Below are 18,489 nucleotides of genomic sequence, written 5' to 3'. Positions count from 1 at the left end.
TAGTTTTTGGTTGTAGTAGTGGTGGTGGTGGTGTATAATTTTTTTATTATTATTATTATTTTTTTTTTTTTTAAAATGCTTAGGATTTTTTTTTGTTACCAAAAAGTCTGGAGAAAGGAGGCAAAAAAAAAATTGTATTCACAAAGGCTTTGAGAAACACGCCAAATAAAAAAGGATCGCACAGGCGTGGTGTAATAATATCAATAACAACAACAACAACAACAATAGTGGCAAGTAATAGCAGTAGTAATAATAATAATAAAAAAAAAAAAGTCAATTAAGAAAGATTTATTAGAACAACAGTTGTACGAGATTCTTTTGGATATTATAGAATTGGAATTTTTTTTTTTTCAATTAAAATTTAAAGAGGATTATTTATTTATTAAAAAATAAAAAAAAAGAAGGGAAAATTTTTGATATTTTTAGGGGGGAGAGGGAGGGGGAAAATTTGGAAATGTAGGAAGAAATAAAAAAAAAAAAATAGTAGTGGTAGTGGTGATGGTGGTGGTGAAGGAAAATTAAAAGTAAAATTTAAAGTACATCACGTGAATTAACATGAATACAAGCCACACTTTGTGGCTAAAGTTTATTACAATGTTTAATGTAACAAACTTGTAATGTCGTTTTTTTATAAAAAATTAAATTATGTAAGCACTCTTGAAAAAAAATTATACTCAAAGCCTTTAGAGATCATCATTACCAAAAAAAAAAAAAAAAATATATATATATATATATAAAATTGATTTCAAAGCTGAAATATCTTAACAACCAGCTCTTGCATCAACTCTTATTTATATACCACAATGCCTCCTAAACCCCCTCCACCAAGAACTTCTCGTCTTTCATCTCTCGCTCGTTCCACTCCTGGTGGAACTCCTGTAAGACCATCCTCGGCAGGCTCCGCAAGCTCTACAGCTAATACCCCTGCCCCATCAGATGTACTCACGGGCTCTTCCTCTGATAATAATAATAATAATAATAATAATAATACCCCAGCAGTATCAGGCTCTGCCTCTGTAACCCCTGGGGCTACTTCTTCTTCTACTGCTTCTTCTTCTGCTTCCAGTGGTCCCGCTCGCAAAGCTGGCTTTATGCCTAAAATTGTGGCTCGTCGGTCGCGAGAAGAACGTGAACGAACAGCCCCAGCATTATCCAAAACATCAGCCCCTACACCTCCACCCACAGCCACAGGACCCGGCGGCCGTGGTGGTGCTCGCGGAGGTGCTCGTGGAGGTGCACGTGGAGGTGCCAATGGAGGTCGCGGTGGTAGCCGTGGTGGCGGCCGTGGTGGTCGGCGTGGACGGTTTGAGCCAATGCAAACTCAAGCCGTAGGTGCATTTGCGTCTCTGGATGCAGCCGAATTCCGTGGACGACGGTTTTCTCCTGCAATGGAGATCCGAGGTGGAGCTTTGGACCCTGCACAGGCTGGTCGTTACATGTCAGCTTCTCCTAGCGTACTTAAGGCTGATGGAACTCCAGGTAAACTCGAAGATGAAAACGAGGATGAGGATGAAAATGATCCAGACCAAAATGCATTCAACATGACCCGGTCACTCGGTATTGATATTGACGAATTCTTTCCTATTCGTCCAGCTCGTGATAGCGAGCGTGAATCTGCATCCAGCGGTGCAGATAAGGAAGCTGGTGTGGTGAGGTTCGACGCGCGAGAGTTTGACGCAGATGATATCGAGGTACTTGTGGACCCATCGGCTAATCTTAATTTGGCAGATAATGATAGTGGTAGTGAATCATCGCGCTCAGAGTCTCCCAAAGTGGACGAATCTGGCGATGTGATTATGGGCGAAGATGGGGCTGTCAAGCTGGAAGATAAAGACAAAAAACCTACCGGATTACAGGCCATGCTTGCCCGCAAACAAAGGCTCCAAGAAGTCAAGGCTCGGTCACGGTCGGCTACACCATTTATTCCTGCGACGCGTGCTGCTTCTTACATTTCACCTGAAGAAATGACAGAACTGAAACGTGTTTCGCGAGATCACAAAGCCATTCTTAACGAGTTTATGGGCTCTTCTGCGGCGGCGGCTGCTGCGGCGGCTGCTGCTGATGCTGCTCGTGAATCATCAAATACACCTGCTCCAGAAACTTCAGGAGAAGAAGGAAGTGAAGAAGGATCAACAACTGCTGAAGCAAATGCTGAAGCCAAGCGCATAGAAATTGAACATAAGCTCTACTTTTTCCAAATGCCTGTTGTGGCGCCCATGTTTGCCGCGCCTTCAAAGAATGGTGAAGATGCGGAGATGCCCGATGCCCCCGCTTCTAGTGGTTCTGCAAAAGCTTCTTCTGCATCTTCCGCTCCTGGTACTTCTGTATCGGACGCGTCCCGCGCAGCTGCCGCGGCAGCCGCTGCTGCTGCTTCTTCTTCTTCTTCTTCTTCTTCGGCTTCCTCCGCTAACGTCGAGGATTTACGTCGACAGTATCCTGAAGGAATGGTGGGGAAGCTGCGTGTGCACAAGTCGGGTCGACTAACAATGACCATGGGTCCTGTGGTCATGGAGGTATCGCAAGGTACACTCGCTAACTTTCTTCAAGATGTGGTTGTGTTTGATCAAGCGGCAGAGCAGGCTTTTCTTATTGGCCAAGTGACTCGCAAGATGGTCGTGACTCCGGATATCACCTCTTTACTGTGAAACAAGTAATTTTTTTTTATTTTATTTATTAATATATATAAGAATAATAAGTTAAATATATAAAATGCAATGATAATAAACTAAAAGGGAAAAAATAGTAGAAAAATAATAGTAGTAAATGAAAAATGAAAAATAACAAATTTGAGCAAAAAAAAAAAAAAAAATACAAAAACTTCGTTTAATAGTTAAAAGTACGGACATTAGAAGATGCCCACAGATCAAGACACTCGGGCAGCTGCGAATTCACTCCCTGGGCCCACTCCACAACACATCGAGTGCTACAAAATTCGCGCACAAATACCAGTCCATGGTGACCCTTGATGCCGTCCCACCATTCAAACGCATGTCCGACTCCAGCCCCCATTGTGCCCGCTGACTCCGCCGCCAATTCGCCATAGCACTGCCCACACCTAGCTCCTCGCTGTGCTGCAATGGCAGCCTCATCTACAAGCCCGCGCACAACCGGTTGTGTGCGTGCATCGCATAATGTATCAAGTTCTGCGCTCTCAGGTCGTACATGTGCTGCAACCACGCGTGCACAGTAATCGCTAAGATGTGGTGGGCCCACAAGAACATGCGGAGGTAGGCCTGTTTTCAGCGCATTACACCGCGCAGCTTCTTCCCCAATGCTAAGAGTTGATATTGTCTCTTGAGATTTATCGCTGATTGTGCGTGCCGGTGATGGTAGATGTATATCGGTAGACGCAATGACGGCGGCATGTTGTTTTGTGGTACTAGCAAATGTGTCTGTAATAGGTGTTTTCAGAGCATCAGTTCCGGAGAAGGATGAACTTGGAGAGGGTAAAGGTGAAGGTAAATGGACTGGTTGAGATGCTATAGCCTTTTCAGTGGCTTCAGGGAATTGATGTTCTTTAGGAACTGGTCGTGCAAAGGCAATAAGGTTCCCGTATTTTTTTAAATCAACATGAGGCTCAACCCAGTATCGTATAGCACCTTCGGTATATTCTTTAGGTCGAGAAATAGAGGTATCTTCTTTTTGAATGAAATAATAACCATCGCCATCAGTTGTTGACACACTGCCACCTGTAGTCTTTTTCTGTTTGATGGATTCTGCAAGCTCACGATGTTCCGCGGGGATCTGCTGATAAGGATTAGGATGTGGTGCAAGGACCGTCAGGTTTTTGAGCAATAACAGTTCGCTTGGCAGGTACTTGAGGCAGTTAATACCGATCGACAAATTCTGAAGCCTACCAAAACGAGCCACAGCCGGTGGCAAGTCGGTCAATTGGTTTCCCCGTAGGGAGAGCACTGTGAGATTGTCCAAGGCCAACAGTGGCGGCGGGACGCGTGTAAGTTGATTGTTGGCCAAATACAAATGAAGATCTGAGCATATGGTCTGCATGTTTTTATCGGTCCATACCATATGCTTGAGATCCGCAATCTCTGGTGGTACATCGGTGAGTCCCATATCGTCGAGGTGGATTGACCGGTCATTGTCGTTACATGCAGTTTTAATAATTTCTCGGGCCTGAGCGTACCCCCATGGTTCAGGTCCGTGATGAGGAAGATGCTGGTAATAATGGTGTTCTACAGAGTGTGCATGATGCAAGGGAAACGAGGATGATGCTGCCGACGATGATGAAGATAACAACGGCAAAGATAAAATAGATTGCTTGTCCTTAGGGTTTTTAAAAGCCGAACGGTAAGCGGATTTGCTTTTAATAGGCGAAACAATGCTGATGCTATTTGCACTGTATGCGCCATTAGACGACATCGGAGCAGGTATTCTCCTGCTAGAAAAAAATGATGCTGCGCTTTTAAGTGTGCTCTTTTCGTGTTTGCGCGAAGATGAAGAAGAAGAGGAAGAGATGCTTGGTGGAGTATATGTACTGTTGTTAATATGGGGATCCATAATTAAAGAAGAATCAGCTTCAGTTTCAAAGACATGACGCTGTGCGTTTGTATCTTTAGTCAAGTTAAACTCTCCAAAATCATTGACTTCATCGTCTTCATCCATGTCGACAGGTGGCGGTGGCGAACTAGGAGGCAAGTCACAAGTCATATCGTGAAATCGTTTAGCGCTAGGGGTACCAAAATTGCGACGTCTTTTGCCACCACCGTTTCCTAACTTTTCACTATTTTCTTGATCATTTTCTTCTTGACAAAAACTTTCATTGTCCCCATCTTCTTCTTCTTCTTCCTCATCATTATCATCCAGCATATTATCACTAAATCTTTCACGGTGTCGTGCAAAACTCTTTGGGGTATCATTTGATGTGCCTGAAATTCCATGGTATTCCATTTTATACATGGAATTACCGCTGGTAAACTCCATATATCCTGGGATATTACCTCCAGCCATTCGTTTTTCTTCAAAAAAGTAAATGCCTTTACCGTCTTCTGAGTCCACAATACTAGAGCTTGGTAGACTAGGACCGTCCAGTGAATCAGAAGTTAAAGAAGAGTACCCACCAATTCCCATACTAAGTCCAAGACCCAATGCACCGCTGCGTGTATATGAGCCAGAAACAGAGTAAGGCGGGCCAAAATAAGATTCTGAAGTCGTAATAATATTATTAGTGGCGGTTGTCGTAGGATGGTTGATGTTTACGGTAGAAGTTGATGCAGGAGGAACAACAGTGCTTAGAGCTAGTTCGTTTGGTGGGCGAGATTCATTGTGAGCAAATGGTAAAAGAGCGTTGTTTGCACCGGAAGGATGTTGGTAGACCATTGTTATAGGAGTGGTAGTAGTAGTAGTAGTAGTAGTAGTAGTAGTAGTAGTAGTAGTAGTAGTAGTAGTAGTAGTAGTAGCTAGAGAGGGTATTATGCAATGTAATTTTTAACAAGATAGATAAGAGATCCTTAAATCAATTGGAGGTGAACTCTTGGTTGAAAGTCGATGTCTATTGGGTATATAGCAGTCTATCCTATGAGAAAATTAAAGGAATTAGAGAGGTATTTATTTTGAAAAGAATCAAAGAGAAGACACTTTTTGATCAGTCTTCTTCTTATTCTTCTTCTTCTTCTTTCTTCTTTCTTTCTTTTTTTTTCTTTTCTTCAATATATCTTGTAGATAGATTAGACAAAAAAAAAAAAAAAAATTAGGCTGTAAAGCAAGAAGAAAAAAAGAAATAAAAGAGACTTAGGAAGCTCCCCGCGTGACGAGTTTTTTTTATTGATTGGTTTGTATGTATTTGTTGTTAGAAAAAAAAAAAAATGTAAATAAAAATTGCAAAATGTAAATAAAAAAAAAAAGTCGCGTTTTGTTAATTTTTGTTGTTGTTGTTGTTGTTATTGTTTACGACCAACACGCGAGAGAATTTTTTTTTTTTTTTATTTTTTTCTAATTTATATATTTAAACGGTTCAATCACATGATTTATATGGGCTAGGGATTTTATGGTCTCGTGATAAATTTCTTATTTTAATTTAAGCCGCATTTGCCTTAAATTGGGTAACTAGTAATTTTTTTGTTTTTTTTGTTTTTTTTGTTTTTTTTTAAAAAAAATATAATTCATTTTTCCTTCCCCCATAAATTTATTACGTAATTTTGTTTTTTTCTTTCAACAATATTAAAATAAAAACTTTTCAATATCACAAAACAAAGCACCAATTGTTTCATTTATATTTTTTATTAAAATTATATATTATTATTTAGAATATATGAACGATACCCTTGATTGATGAGAAAAAAAAATTAAATAAATAATAATAATAATAAAAGTCATGTTCTCTTTTTTTTTTTTGTTGTTTCATATTCTACTTTTTATATATATAAATTTTTTTGTTTTTTAATCACGCAACATCTAACAAACCCTCAAATTAAAAAAAAAAATAAAATAAAATACTCTCTTTTTTTTTCAATATTGACAATGATTTTATATATATAAATTCATCTTGAAATATTTGTAAACTTTCATCAAGAAAAAATGAAATAAAATAATTTTTTTTACATTCTCATTTGACTTGTAGAGTATAAACTCCACCTTAAAACCCATAAAGTTGTTTTTTTTTTCTTACTTTTAGTGTTTTGTCATGTTGGAATATATATATAATATAATCTGTTATTAATAAATGACTGTCTCTAAATAAACCCAAAATCAAATCTAAATTAAAACGGTTTTATTTCTTAACTAACTTAGTTATAACTATAAAAAAACACTGGAGGTATTTTTTTTTTTACATTTCTCACAATCATTATTCTTTCTTTATTTCTTTGTCTCTATGTCTTTTATTTTTCTCTTCTGCTTTATTGTAAACAGTAACGAATCATTCTTAAAAAAAAAAAAATGTACCTCTTGTAATTGTTTCTAAACATATATAATACATTATTACCCTAAATAACCATTTGTATTCTCTACACATATCATATATGTCTCCTCGACATAAAAAAAACCCCCCTTCCCCGTTTCTCTCTTAGTGTCTTGACGATCTTTATGTTAATTTAGATCAGGAACAAACAACAATGGAGAGGGGGGGTGGAAGAACGAGGGCCAAGGGGGCGGGCCATAAGAGAAAGATAGAGATAGAGAGAGAGAGAGAGAGAAAAAAAAAAAAAAAAAAGGGGGGGAGATGGAGGCTTTTTTTTTTTTTTTCTTTGCAAAAGGAGGTCATACAAAAGAAGAAAAGAAGGATGGAAACTTTTTTCTCTTTTTTTTTTTTTTTATTTCCTTTAATTTACTTCCTTACTCCTACAACTTCTTGATAAAAAGCTTTTCAGATTGGATCTATAACTACTGTCAATGCTTTTTTTTTTTTTTTTTTTTGCCACAATATTATCTATCATCCATCATGATCTACTTAAGTGATAAATACCTGATTTTAATCAAAAAACGAAAAAAAAAAAAAATTGTTAACAAATTTGGTGGCATAGACAACGACAACAACAACAACATCATCATCATCATCATCCACAAGAGAAGTATGTACCTATAATAATTATAATAAGTTTTTACTTTACTATTCCTATTTTGTATATACTGGTTAGTAGCATTTATATTAGATAGTCCAGATAATATTTCCATATGTATATATACTTATTATAAACCTATCTCCATTTTTGTTGTTTTTTTTTCATTTTCTCTGTTAAAATGGACTGTCCAGTAATTGATTTAAATAAAAAATAAAATAAAATAAAACCCCTTTAGATAGAATATAAGAATATTCATAATATTCTATACTTTTACTTTTTTTTTTAAATTAACACTGAGAAAATCTAAAAGTCTCTTGTTTTTTTTTTATTTAGAAAAACTTGTATAAAAAATATAAACATTTTAATAAAATTATAATAATATATAATAATATATAAGTATATATACTTATATATATAAATTCTACAAAATGACAGGTCTCAAAAAAAAAAAAAAAAAATATTACTACAATACTACTTTTTTTTCCCCCCTCTCGTCTTGCTCTTGCCCCTGATATTCATAAGTTTACTAAAATAAATAAATAATTTCAAATTTGCATCAAGCAAGCAAGCAAGCAATCGGAACAAATTTTTTTTTTTTTACCTTTTTTTTTTGTTATCCTTGGTATATGTAACCCAGTTATTAGAAGTGTGGATATCTAGAAAAATTGAGGGTAGTCAAGAAGAAAATGATCTAGTTTTAGACTTAAAAAAAAATAATAAAATAAAATAAAAACCTATCGTAGAAGTGGATCTTCAATTCTTTCTTTTTAACCTTTCCCCCCTTTTTCTTTTCCTTTTTATTTTCCTTTTTATTTTCCTTTTTATTTTCCAATTATATCTATTAACATCATAAAAGTATACAACTATCAAACTTAACTTTGATATAAAATAAAATAAAAAAAAAAAAAAACTTCTTCCGCTCTGCTGGTAAAACTCCTTGCCCCTGAGTCGCAGATCAAATTGCTCGTGTAGCTACTTGAAAAAAAAAAAAATTAAAAACGTTATGTGTACCCAAATATATATATTGTAAAATTTAGTTAGTTACTTGGTACTATAGTATTTTTTTTTTTCAAATTTTACACTGTGCCCATACATGAGTAAGATTCATTTTTTTTTTTTAATGTCTTGACAAAACTATCTACTCCATTTTTGGTAATTAAAAAAAAAATATATTAAAAAATAAAGATTCAATTGAATAAAATAACAAGATTTTTTTTTCTTTAAAATATCGTTATATATAATTATAATATAAAATATTAAGACCCAAAATACATACATACATAAGTTTTTATACCAAAAAGAAAAAAAAAAAAAAAACATAAAAAAACATAAAAAAAAAGTCATATCAAATAAATTTTAAATCATTCATTTCAAATAAAAAAAAAAGAGAAAAATATTCATAAAGACTGCGTGATTTCATTGTCTGCAGACTTTTTGTTTGCCAGCACAGCTGACGCGTTGGCATTGTTGTGCTTGGTGCGCGGCACGTCTCCACCACTGCTACTGTCTTCTGAAAGTGAGCTTGACGAGTACTGCGACCGTAAATCATCATTTTCACCCAATGATGCATAGTGCACGTAAAACTTGGAAAAAACGCCCCAGTGAAAGTGCAGCAACACTAGTGCCTTGGAGCCCATCTCCAAAATCTCCTTGCGGCCACAAACCTCAGGCGACATTGATGCTGGTGCATTGATGTTTCCTTGAGGTATAGTTGAAGCAGCTGAACCTCCACCAGGTCGAACAATAAACAGTTCTGGATTGGTCAATGATGGGACCTGGTCCAGAGTCGAAAAGGTACTCATCGACTTGGAGCAAACCTCAACAAGTGCATTGATAACCTTGGTCTCTACCAGCTTGTACACCATTGACTTGGGCTGTAGATGCTTAAACAGCCAGTTGCTTGCCATATCAATGACATCTTCAGGAGGAATCATGGTGGCCAGAGCAGCCCGTTCAGCAGTAGACTGAGTGCAGGCCACTTCGACGCAACGGGCAATCTCAAGGGCCAAAATCGAAGTGTTTTTAGTCCACTTGGCATTGCCGTACGAGTCTGTAACAATCGCCAAGACTTGTTGCTTCATCTTGTCAACCTCGCCAACAGTAGTGGCTTGATTAAACATCCGGCGACGCATCATATTGGTAAGACCCTGCTTTTTGTTAAGCTGCAACATTAACAGCTCACGAAACAGAGATATGCTCAAATGAAGACACACAATTTGACGTACCTCTGCGCGGAATCCAGCCAGTCGTGCGAAATCAAACCCAAACGTTGAGGGGAATTCAGTCACAGCTTCGTCAGAGGCACAAGACATGAGCATCGTAGTGCCATAGACAAATGCCGAGCGATAAGTTTCCGGTGATCGTCGTAGAATGCCATCAGAAGCCGGTGATGCTAGGCGAGCCTTTGAGCTCAGGTACTTGTTGAGATTGTTAGTGTACCATTGTAATGAGTCTTGCAAGTCAAACTTGTTCTTCTCAACCATTTGAGTATAGTAATCCTGCTCAAAATCAATAGCGCTTTCCACCATAACCGATCGAAGGGTACGAATCTGATGGTTAGCAACGTCAAGTTTCATGGCCTCCAGGATAGCAAACATCATGCGTAAACCCTCGACAATGCGACGGGGGGATCTGTTTTCAACACCTTGCTCGACACGGGCCACCATTTGGTCGACCCAATAGTCGCGCATGGGGGCGCAATGTGCTTTAAAGATTCCTGCCAGCCAGTTTGCGAGAGCAGAAAAGTCGAGAGTACTTTTGCGGAGCTGCTGCATTAAAAGCTCGAGGTCAAGAACCTCATCGACAGTTTGGTGGTCATGTGCTGGAAGAAGAGAGTTGAGAATATCACGAAGTGTAATGAAAAGATATGGCAGTTTGCACTGGGGGCTGTTGACAATAACTGAAACTTCTTCTGGAGATGATGCAACGGCAAGTGACTCGCACTCAGCAACGACTGAGTTCCAATAATATTCCGTAGAAGCCTTTTTGCGCTTTCCACGTTCACCGTCGAGATTGGGACGAAATTGAAGCTGGGGGTCAAAGACAATGTCATGTCTAAGTTGAGGGTTTTTGATAATTTCCTGAAGCTCAATCTCACGGAGAGAATTGATATTAACTGGAGGAAGCATTTCTACTGGAATATTGTGCAAGTCGTAAAGTAATTGTTGTGGAGCAGTAGGGGTGGCAGTTCCAGAAGATGTTATGGAAAGATTAGAGGAGGAAGGAGAGGATGTGACAGAGGAGGAAGCAGAAGTAGTAGTATTGGTAGTAATAGCAGAGATTTCCATGGGCCCGGCCAACGAGGAAGATGCAGTAATTTGAGGAGCAGTAAAGTTAGGGAATAATGCAACAGGGGTATTAATTGTTGAAGAGGCATGATTAGTATTAGAATTATTAATTGTGGTGGTAGTAGTAATATCTGTAGTAGAACGAGTGTTATCATTATTATTATTATTATTATTATTATTATTATTATTATTATTATTATTATTATTATTATTATTATTATTATTATCATTATCATTATTATTATTATGATTATGATTATGCTGGTTAAGGTTTGTGTCATTAGTAAGGGGTGTAACAACAACAGCAACAGGGCTTTGAGAGTCTAAATGAGGTTTAGGAGAAGAGTAAATAAGAGAACCCTTCTTTTTGTTATTAATATGACGGCGTGATCTAAATGCGTTAAGGTTGTTGCGGAAATGGTTGTGATGGCCTACTGTTTTTTTGTTAAGTTTATGTGATTGATGATGAGATGAGGGCTGCATAGGAGAAGGAGTGGAAGCCCGAGAAAAGTAAATAGGTGAAGGGTATTGATATTGGTTTGGTTTTTGATTAGGGATAGATGGTCTAAGAGATGATGGAGGTGTTAATCTCATCATTGTAGCTGTAGGAGTGACTGAAGTAGATTCCAAATTTGAAAAAGGTTGTGGAGAAGACACAGGAGTCTCAAAGGTAGGAGTTTGCTGTTGTTGTTGCTGTTGCTGTGACTCCTGTCTATTTTGTTGCTGTTGTAAAAGATTTGAGTTTAAGTGAGTTGTTTCATCATCTGCTGAAAACTTTGGAGAACCATATATAGAAGGAGCTGTGGGGAAGTGATGATGAATGGAAGAAATGGAAGAATTTGAATGTGATAGTTCAATCAGAGTAGCTGAAGATGCCACAGACGTGGAAGAAGGATTAGCATAGGAAGGCATCATCTGTGGATAAACAAGACGCTCCATTGATGGTGCTAAGTTTGAAGAAGAAGAAGAAGAAGAAGAAGATGATGATGATGATGATGAATTTGTGGAGATTGAGCTTGCATTTGTGTAGACGGATGAAAGAGAAGCCAAACTGATTCTTCTAGAATCTCCAGCAGTCTGTGGGGTGGCAGCAGTAGGAACAGGACCTGAGGTGGTTGTTGGGCCTCCGATGACAACGACGGAAGCCGTTGAGGAAGATCCCAAGTCTGAGACAGCAGTAGCATTAGAAGCTATAGAAGAAGAGGAGGAAGAAGAAGAAGAAGAAGTTGTTGTGGTTGTTGTTGTTGTTGAAGATGTAGCTTGCTGTCCTGCAGCGGCTGAACCTGATGGGGGGGCCTGTGTAGAAGAGGCTGGACCCTGTGAGGATGAAGTAGAAGGAGCAGAAGAGGAAGATGGAATATTTGACATTTTATTTTTGATCAAGTTCAAAGGAGGAGAGAATAGAAATGACTTTTTGTAATTGGTGGTGGTGGTGGTGGTGGTAGTAGTAGTAGTATTAGAAACCCAGACAAGGAAGACCAAACAAGGGATGAAACAAAAAACAATGTACTGGGGAAGAGATACTGTGAGCCTATAATAGATGTGGCCAAACAAGTCCTGAGATATTGACGACAACGTGAAAAAAAATCGAGATCGAAGCGAGGCAAATAAAATAGAAGAAGAGATATCTAAGAGATATCTTAAGAGATAATAAAGGTTTTGCTGAAAGAAAAAAAAATCAGATATTTAATGGGTAGTGAGGTTGTGTGTGGTTGATTGTGGAATGAGAAGAAGAAGAAGAAGAAAAAAAAAAAGAGCTGATAGAAGAATCGAGAAAATGGGAATTTTATAATAACATTTATAAGAAATGAATAGCAATCTGGAAAAAAAAGATATTGAAAGAGATATTGATGTTCCAGCGTTGTTTGTTTGTTTGAATAGACTGGAGTGAATGTTTGTATGATTTTGTTTGTTTGTTTTGTTGGAGATTATTGGTTGAAGATATATATATATATAAGAATATATCTCTACAGAATGTTTTATAATGATGACGAATATATATATATATAAATCAATATATATATATATATGATATGAATGAAGAATATAGAAAAAAAACAAAAAACAAAAACAAAAAACAAAAAAAATTGAGAATTTTAATGAAAGATGGAAATTTTTATATATAAATAAAAAAAAAAATAGAATAGAAGGGAAAGAAAAAAAAAATCTTTTTAAGAAGGGGAAGTTCCCGGGTATATATATACTATGAGTCTATAATAATAAATATTATTATGTGTGTATATATATATATAAATATATTATTAGTATAAAAATAATAATAATAATAATAATAATAATAATAATAATAATAATAATAATAATAATAATAATAATAATAATAATAATAATAACTGTCGCCACCAAAGACAGAATGGCTCCTTTTTTTTTATTTATTTTTATTTATTTTTGTTTTTTTTATTTTTTTTTACTCCCCTCCTCCTCCTCCTCCTCCATTGTGCCAGTGTGTGTACCGCACATCCGTACTTTCCACCAAAAGGCTTGTGTGTGTGCATGTTAGAATACCTCGCAGTGCACACAACAAAAAACAACAACGTAAATAATCTATAACTTTGTGTTATTAATAATTAACATTTATTGAACTTTATTTTTATTTTTATATTATTTTATTTTATTTTAACACAATCAAGTTAGAGTTAATTAAAACAGAAAAAAAAAAAGGCCTGCGGTTAGGGAGCCGCCAGTAGTAGTCAAGCTGGAAAAAAAAAAAAAAAAGGGCGTCGTTCTATTGTTAACTTACAAACATCAGTAATAAAACTATATATATATATATATTTATCTATATATTGAAAATCTATCATAAAAAATATTATTATTTTTGAAATATATATATATGAAGTTGTTTTTTTTTTTTTTTTTTTGAAAAAATTAACTATCGATATGTAAAACTATAGATATAGATGATTGACTGATATCTGAGCTTTAATATATATATATATATATATATATATATCATCTCTTCATTCAATCTAACAAAAGAAATTAAACGCCTTTCTCTCGTTCTTTCTTTATTTCTTTTTTTTTTTCTTACATCATTAATATATATCCAATACTACTAATACTACTACTAAAAAAATAGAAATAGAAATAGAAAAGCCCAGTAAATATAAAATCTCCACTTCAAAATCAGTTGCCTTTTTTTTTTTTTTTTTTTTCCCTCTTTATTTCTTTCATTTTTTTATTTAATATCTATATATATGAAAACCAATTTTTTTTAATTTTTTTTAAAAAAAAAAACTAAATATGTCGACGTTAACTCCGCATGGATCTCGCTAGAGGAGAGAGGCGAAGAAGAAAAAAAAAGAAGAAAGGCGGTCGGTTTTGCCGCGGTAAGGTTTTTTTTTTTTCCAAATTATTGTACTTATAATATATACATCATCAATTTACCAGTCACAAAAAAAAAAAATCAAAGTCATGAGATCACGTGAATATATTTATTTAAATATTATGACTCTTACAAAAAAAAAAAAAAAAAATTTTTTTTTTTTTTTTTTTTTCTCTCTTTCTTAAACGTTAATTAATCTGCCCACTCATCATATATGCAGCTTGTATTTAAAATATATATTAAAAATAAAAAAAAAAAACAAAAGGGCTTAGCTCTTAAGTCATACTGTCAACCAACCTTATATATATATATATAATAACCATTAAACCTAAAGTCACAAGTCCCATTATATTTTTATGCACTTTCTTGAAGGTTTCCATACAACACTCTCCCAATTCATTCCTCATCATCATGCCAATACTACGTACGTTATATGAAAAATCAAAGTTTTTTGTTTCTTCTTTTTCTTCATCTTCTTTCCTCATATTCCTCTTCTTTTCAAATACTTAGTACTAAATACAATTTAAAAATAATAATGATTAGAATTCAAATAAGAAATGAATAGCAAGTTATTTTTTATCAATAATCATTAATGATACTCGGAAAAAAAAATTCATTTCTTTGAAAAAACAAAAAAAAATAATAAAAAAAAAAAAAAACAATATCAAAATTACTTTATATTTCTCAATTTCTCTTTTTTTATTTTTTTTATATTCTTTTCCCATAGTGTTAAATTCTTAAAAAGAAAAGAATTGAAAAGAAATATATACATACAACACATACATTAACTAATATTTTCAATCCATTACCAATAACCCAATTTACTCTATTGCCTGTTATTTCTTTTTTAAATTCATTACTTTAAACCTTTTGTCTTTGATCTTTTAAAAGCAACTATCGTACATAGCACTTAATACATGTAAATTTGTTCCTTTTGTCCATGATCCTTCCCTTTCTAAAAAAAAAAAAAAAACTTTACTTTCTCTCATTCCTCTTTTTCAAAAAAAAAAAAAAATTTTTATTTATTTATTTATTCCTTTTCATAATGCTTTTCTCTTAAGTCATATATATTATCATATTTCCATCAATGAGATTATTTACATTTCATCTTTACTCGATATTCATGCACTCAACAAATCATTGGAATTTGCCGCCGCCATTCAGATAACATGAATCCTTAGTACGATAAATCCGATCTTCTGCTTTTTTTTTTATTTTTTTTTTTCACCCCCTTAGTTTTAGAAACTCAGAGAGGAGGTTTATTTTATTTTATTTTTTTTATTTGATTTGATTTGATTTGGTATCTTATCTATTTTGAAAAAAAACAAAAAAAAAAAAGACAAATACTACTCTTGTCTCGCTAAAAGAATTTCAGCTATTAAACATAATAATCGGTTATAAGTCGAAATTTCTTTATGTAATTTTTAATCAATATCTATATATATAAAACAATTCATTTTGTTTTATTTCTTTGTTTTTCTTTAAAAAAAAAAAGTAAAAAAGAGAGTCATAATATCATGGATCGAAGTCTTTTTTTTTTGCAACTCTTGCAAAAATGAAATAAAGATAATATAATTGTATATAGCAATCTGAATAAAAAATCACTCGATGATGATATTCAATTATTTATTTTTAATTTTTTTTTAAGAATAATCAGGTGAATTGGATGATATATATATAAAAAAAAAATAGAATTGAAAAGAAAAATGATGAAGAAAATACAAGGATGAAAAAAAAAGAGGGATACATCATTATGGGGCTAAAGCATTGAAATAAGTTCTTCTCCACCATGCCAGGCTGAGTGTAGTAGTCTATTAGCTATTGAAAAAAAATAAGATAAAAATAAAATAAAAAAGAGATGCCTATCGTGATGTTATTTCAACTAACAAACAAAATCAGTCTATAAATAACTAATTCTCTTTGGGGGAGTTTTTTTTTTTTTTTTTTTTTTTACAGAAATATGTATTTGTAAATAACAAGACAATCAGGAAATATATCCATTTGATTATTATTATTATTTATTATTATTATTATTATTATTATTATTATTATTATTATTATTATTATTATTATTATTATTATTATTATTTTGTTTGTTTGTTTGTTAAATAATTTTCTTCTTTCTCTTTCTTTTAAGGCTAATTGCCGGATTTTATCACCTAGGAATATCAATCAGCCTTTATTAATATTAAAAAAAAAAGTTGTAATATGCATTCATCATCACCACATTAATCACCGGCATAACTGTTTACAATATCATCACCATCATCATCGGTCATTGCACAGCTGGCCCTGCCTTACCCCGTTCTTCTGGTATTTTTTACCAGTGTGAATAGTATATATATTGACTGTGTAAAAAAAAAAAAACTAAAAACTAAAAACAAAAAGAAAACAAACAAGGACAGAAGTCAAATAACTTTAATTTTTTTTTTTGGGGAAATCACAGGAAGATAAAATACTTTAATGATTACAAGAAAAAAAAAGTAAAAAAAAATAAATAACCTAGATTATTCTTTTTTTTTTTTTTTAAAAAAAAATAAGATTATGATTAAAAGCTTTCTTTCATTTCTGTATGAAAACCCGCTTCTTCAAAACATTTACCCATGTGAACTTAGGTCCAACTTTTGCTGCATATATATATATATTTTTTTCTTTCATTAAAAAAAAAAACAAGCTTTAAAATGAAGTGGAATTTTTGCCATTATATTTTAAATTAGAATATTAACAAACTAAAAATGAAAGCATTTTAAACTAAATGTTTTTAATAAATCGTAGTATTCATTTATTCATATTTTTTTTGTCTTAAAACACTTGGTCCCTTTGACTTTTTTTTTTTATCAATTTCAATAACCGGATAGTTTACCATTTCATTTCATTTCATTATATTATATTATATTATATTTTAATTTTTTTTTTCCAACATTAACTTTTAATTCAATATTCTGGGTTATGCTGTTTCTCCTATTTTCCTTAAATGCTTAAAATCTTTTCTCTACATTATTTGAATTTTTTTTTTCTTTATAAACTCCGAAACTCAAGACACCGCTTCCAACTATATATTGCTCAGATGATGTCGATCATTTATCAAATTGAAAAAAAAAGAAGGGGTCCTATATATAAGAAAGTAAGAAAAGAAAAGATCATCAACTTTAAACAAAAGAAAAGAAAAGAAAAGAAAAAAAAGAAACGTAATATAATCAATGAATAAAAAGATAACACTTGATACAAAAAGGATAAATAAATGAAGAAAGAAAAAAAAAATAAATTAAAACAGTATAGTACTTGAATCATTTCCCCTTCATTTTCTCGCTTTGTTACGTCCATTTTGAATACTAAGGTTATATAATAGTTTGTATCGATTTTTAAATTGCACCTTAAAGAATTTTTAATATTTTTTTTTTAGGCTTATGCCATTATTTTTATCTTCTTCATAAATAGTTTAAAATACTCTTCTTTATCTCCCTCGTTATCAGCAGCCAAAAAAAAAAAAAAAAAAAAAAAAAAAAAAAGTTCAGAAATCAAAATATACGATTATTTTTTCCAATAATACAAAAGAAAAAAAAAAGTCGTCGGTCACTTTCAGGGTTTTTTTTTTCACTCTCTATTTTTTTGTTGTTGCATTTAAAAAAAAAAAAAAAAAAAAAAAAATCAAGAGAAACATTGATCCAGGAATATTGGACCAGTGATATTGTCGCAATTCCTGGCTTCAATATTATGCTGCTTAATACTGCTTTTGCCTGCTACCAGTAGTGGTTGCGTGTCGGGCACCCAGTCCCATAACAACAACAACCAAAAAAAAAAAACCGTTATTCACGTGACAAAAGTGCACAATCACAACTTTTTCTTTTGCACTCGACAATCCCAAGTCATAACGAGTCTCTGTCTTCCGACAACCATTTTGATATTATGAGAAAAAAAATAAATACCTTTTTTTTTTCTTTCTTTTACCTTTCTCTTTCTCTTTTTTTTTTTTTTTTCTTTTTACTTCATTTTGAATAATCTGAAAAAGAAAAGATAAAACAATCAACCTATCTCGAATCTAGATTTTTCAACAGAGACTACCATTTACCTTAAATTTCAAAACTCTTTTATTTTCAATGCTTATTTAGCTTTCATTTTTAATGGGCTTGTGAAAAAAAATTTACAATGACTTGCTCGTATGGATAAACTCATAAACGCTGAAGAAATAAAAAAAAAAAAACTTTCTCTGAGCTAATACATCCTCAAAAAAATAAAAAAAAAGGTAAAAATCTAAGAATAAAAAAAAAAAGATCATGTAATCTTTTATCAACTCTCCACTATTTTGTTGATGCGTTTTTGTCCTCGTCTTCGTTATAATTGT

General features: G+C 33.3%; 3 protein-coding genes across 3 annotated transcripts; 1 reads left to right on the top strand and 2 right to left on the bottom strand.

Moving 5' to 3' along the window:
- Positions 1 to 803: 803 nt before the first annotated feature.
- Positions 804 to 2,645, top strand: SAPINGB_P002007 (uncharacterized protein; the record flags this gene model as incomplete). Its single annotated transcript, XM_031996727.1, has 1 exon — positions 804 to 2,645. One exon carries the CDS (start codon positions 804 to 806, stop codon positions 2,643 to 2,645), a length of 1,842 nt encoding a protein of 613 aa, XP_031852618.1.
- Positions 2,646 to 2,823: 178 nt separating this feature from the next.
- SAPINGB_P002006 (uncharacterized protein) lies at positions 2,824 to 5,337 on the bottom strand (the record flags this gene model as incomplete). The annotated part of the gene is made up of 1 exon (XM_031996726.1): positions 2,824 to 5,337. The coding sequence occupies one exon, from the start codon at positions 5,335 to 5,337 to the stop codon at positions 2,824 to 2,826; it is 2,514 nt and encodes an 837-aa protein (XP_031852617.1).
- Positions 5,338 to 8,914: 3,577 nt separating this feature from the next.
- Positions 8,915 to 12,172, bottom strand: SAPINGB_P002005 (uncharacterized protein; the record flags this gene model as incomplete). The annotated part of the gene is made up of 1 exon (XM_031996725.1): positions 8,915 to 12,172. One exon carries the CDS (start codon positions 12,170 to 12,172, stop codon positions 8,915 to 8,917), a length of 3,258 nt encoding a protein of 1,085 aa, XP_031852616.1.
- Between the last annotated feature and the right edge of the window lie 6,317 nt (positions 12,173 to 18,489).

Source organism: Magnusiomyces paraingens, assembly GCF_902498895.1.
Source record: "Magnusiomyces paraingens strain CBS 517.90 genome assembly, contig: contig2, whole genome shotgun sequence".
In the NCBI taxonomy this organism is placed as follows: domain Eukaryota; kingdom Fungi; phylum Ascomycota; class Dipodascomycetes; order Dipodascales; family Dipodascaceae; genus Magnusiomyces; species Magnusiomyces paraingens.
This window is presented reverse-complemented; position numbering and strand designations above follow the sequence as displayed.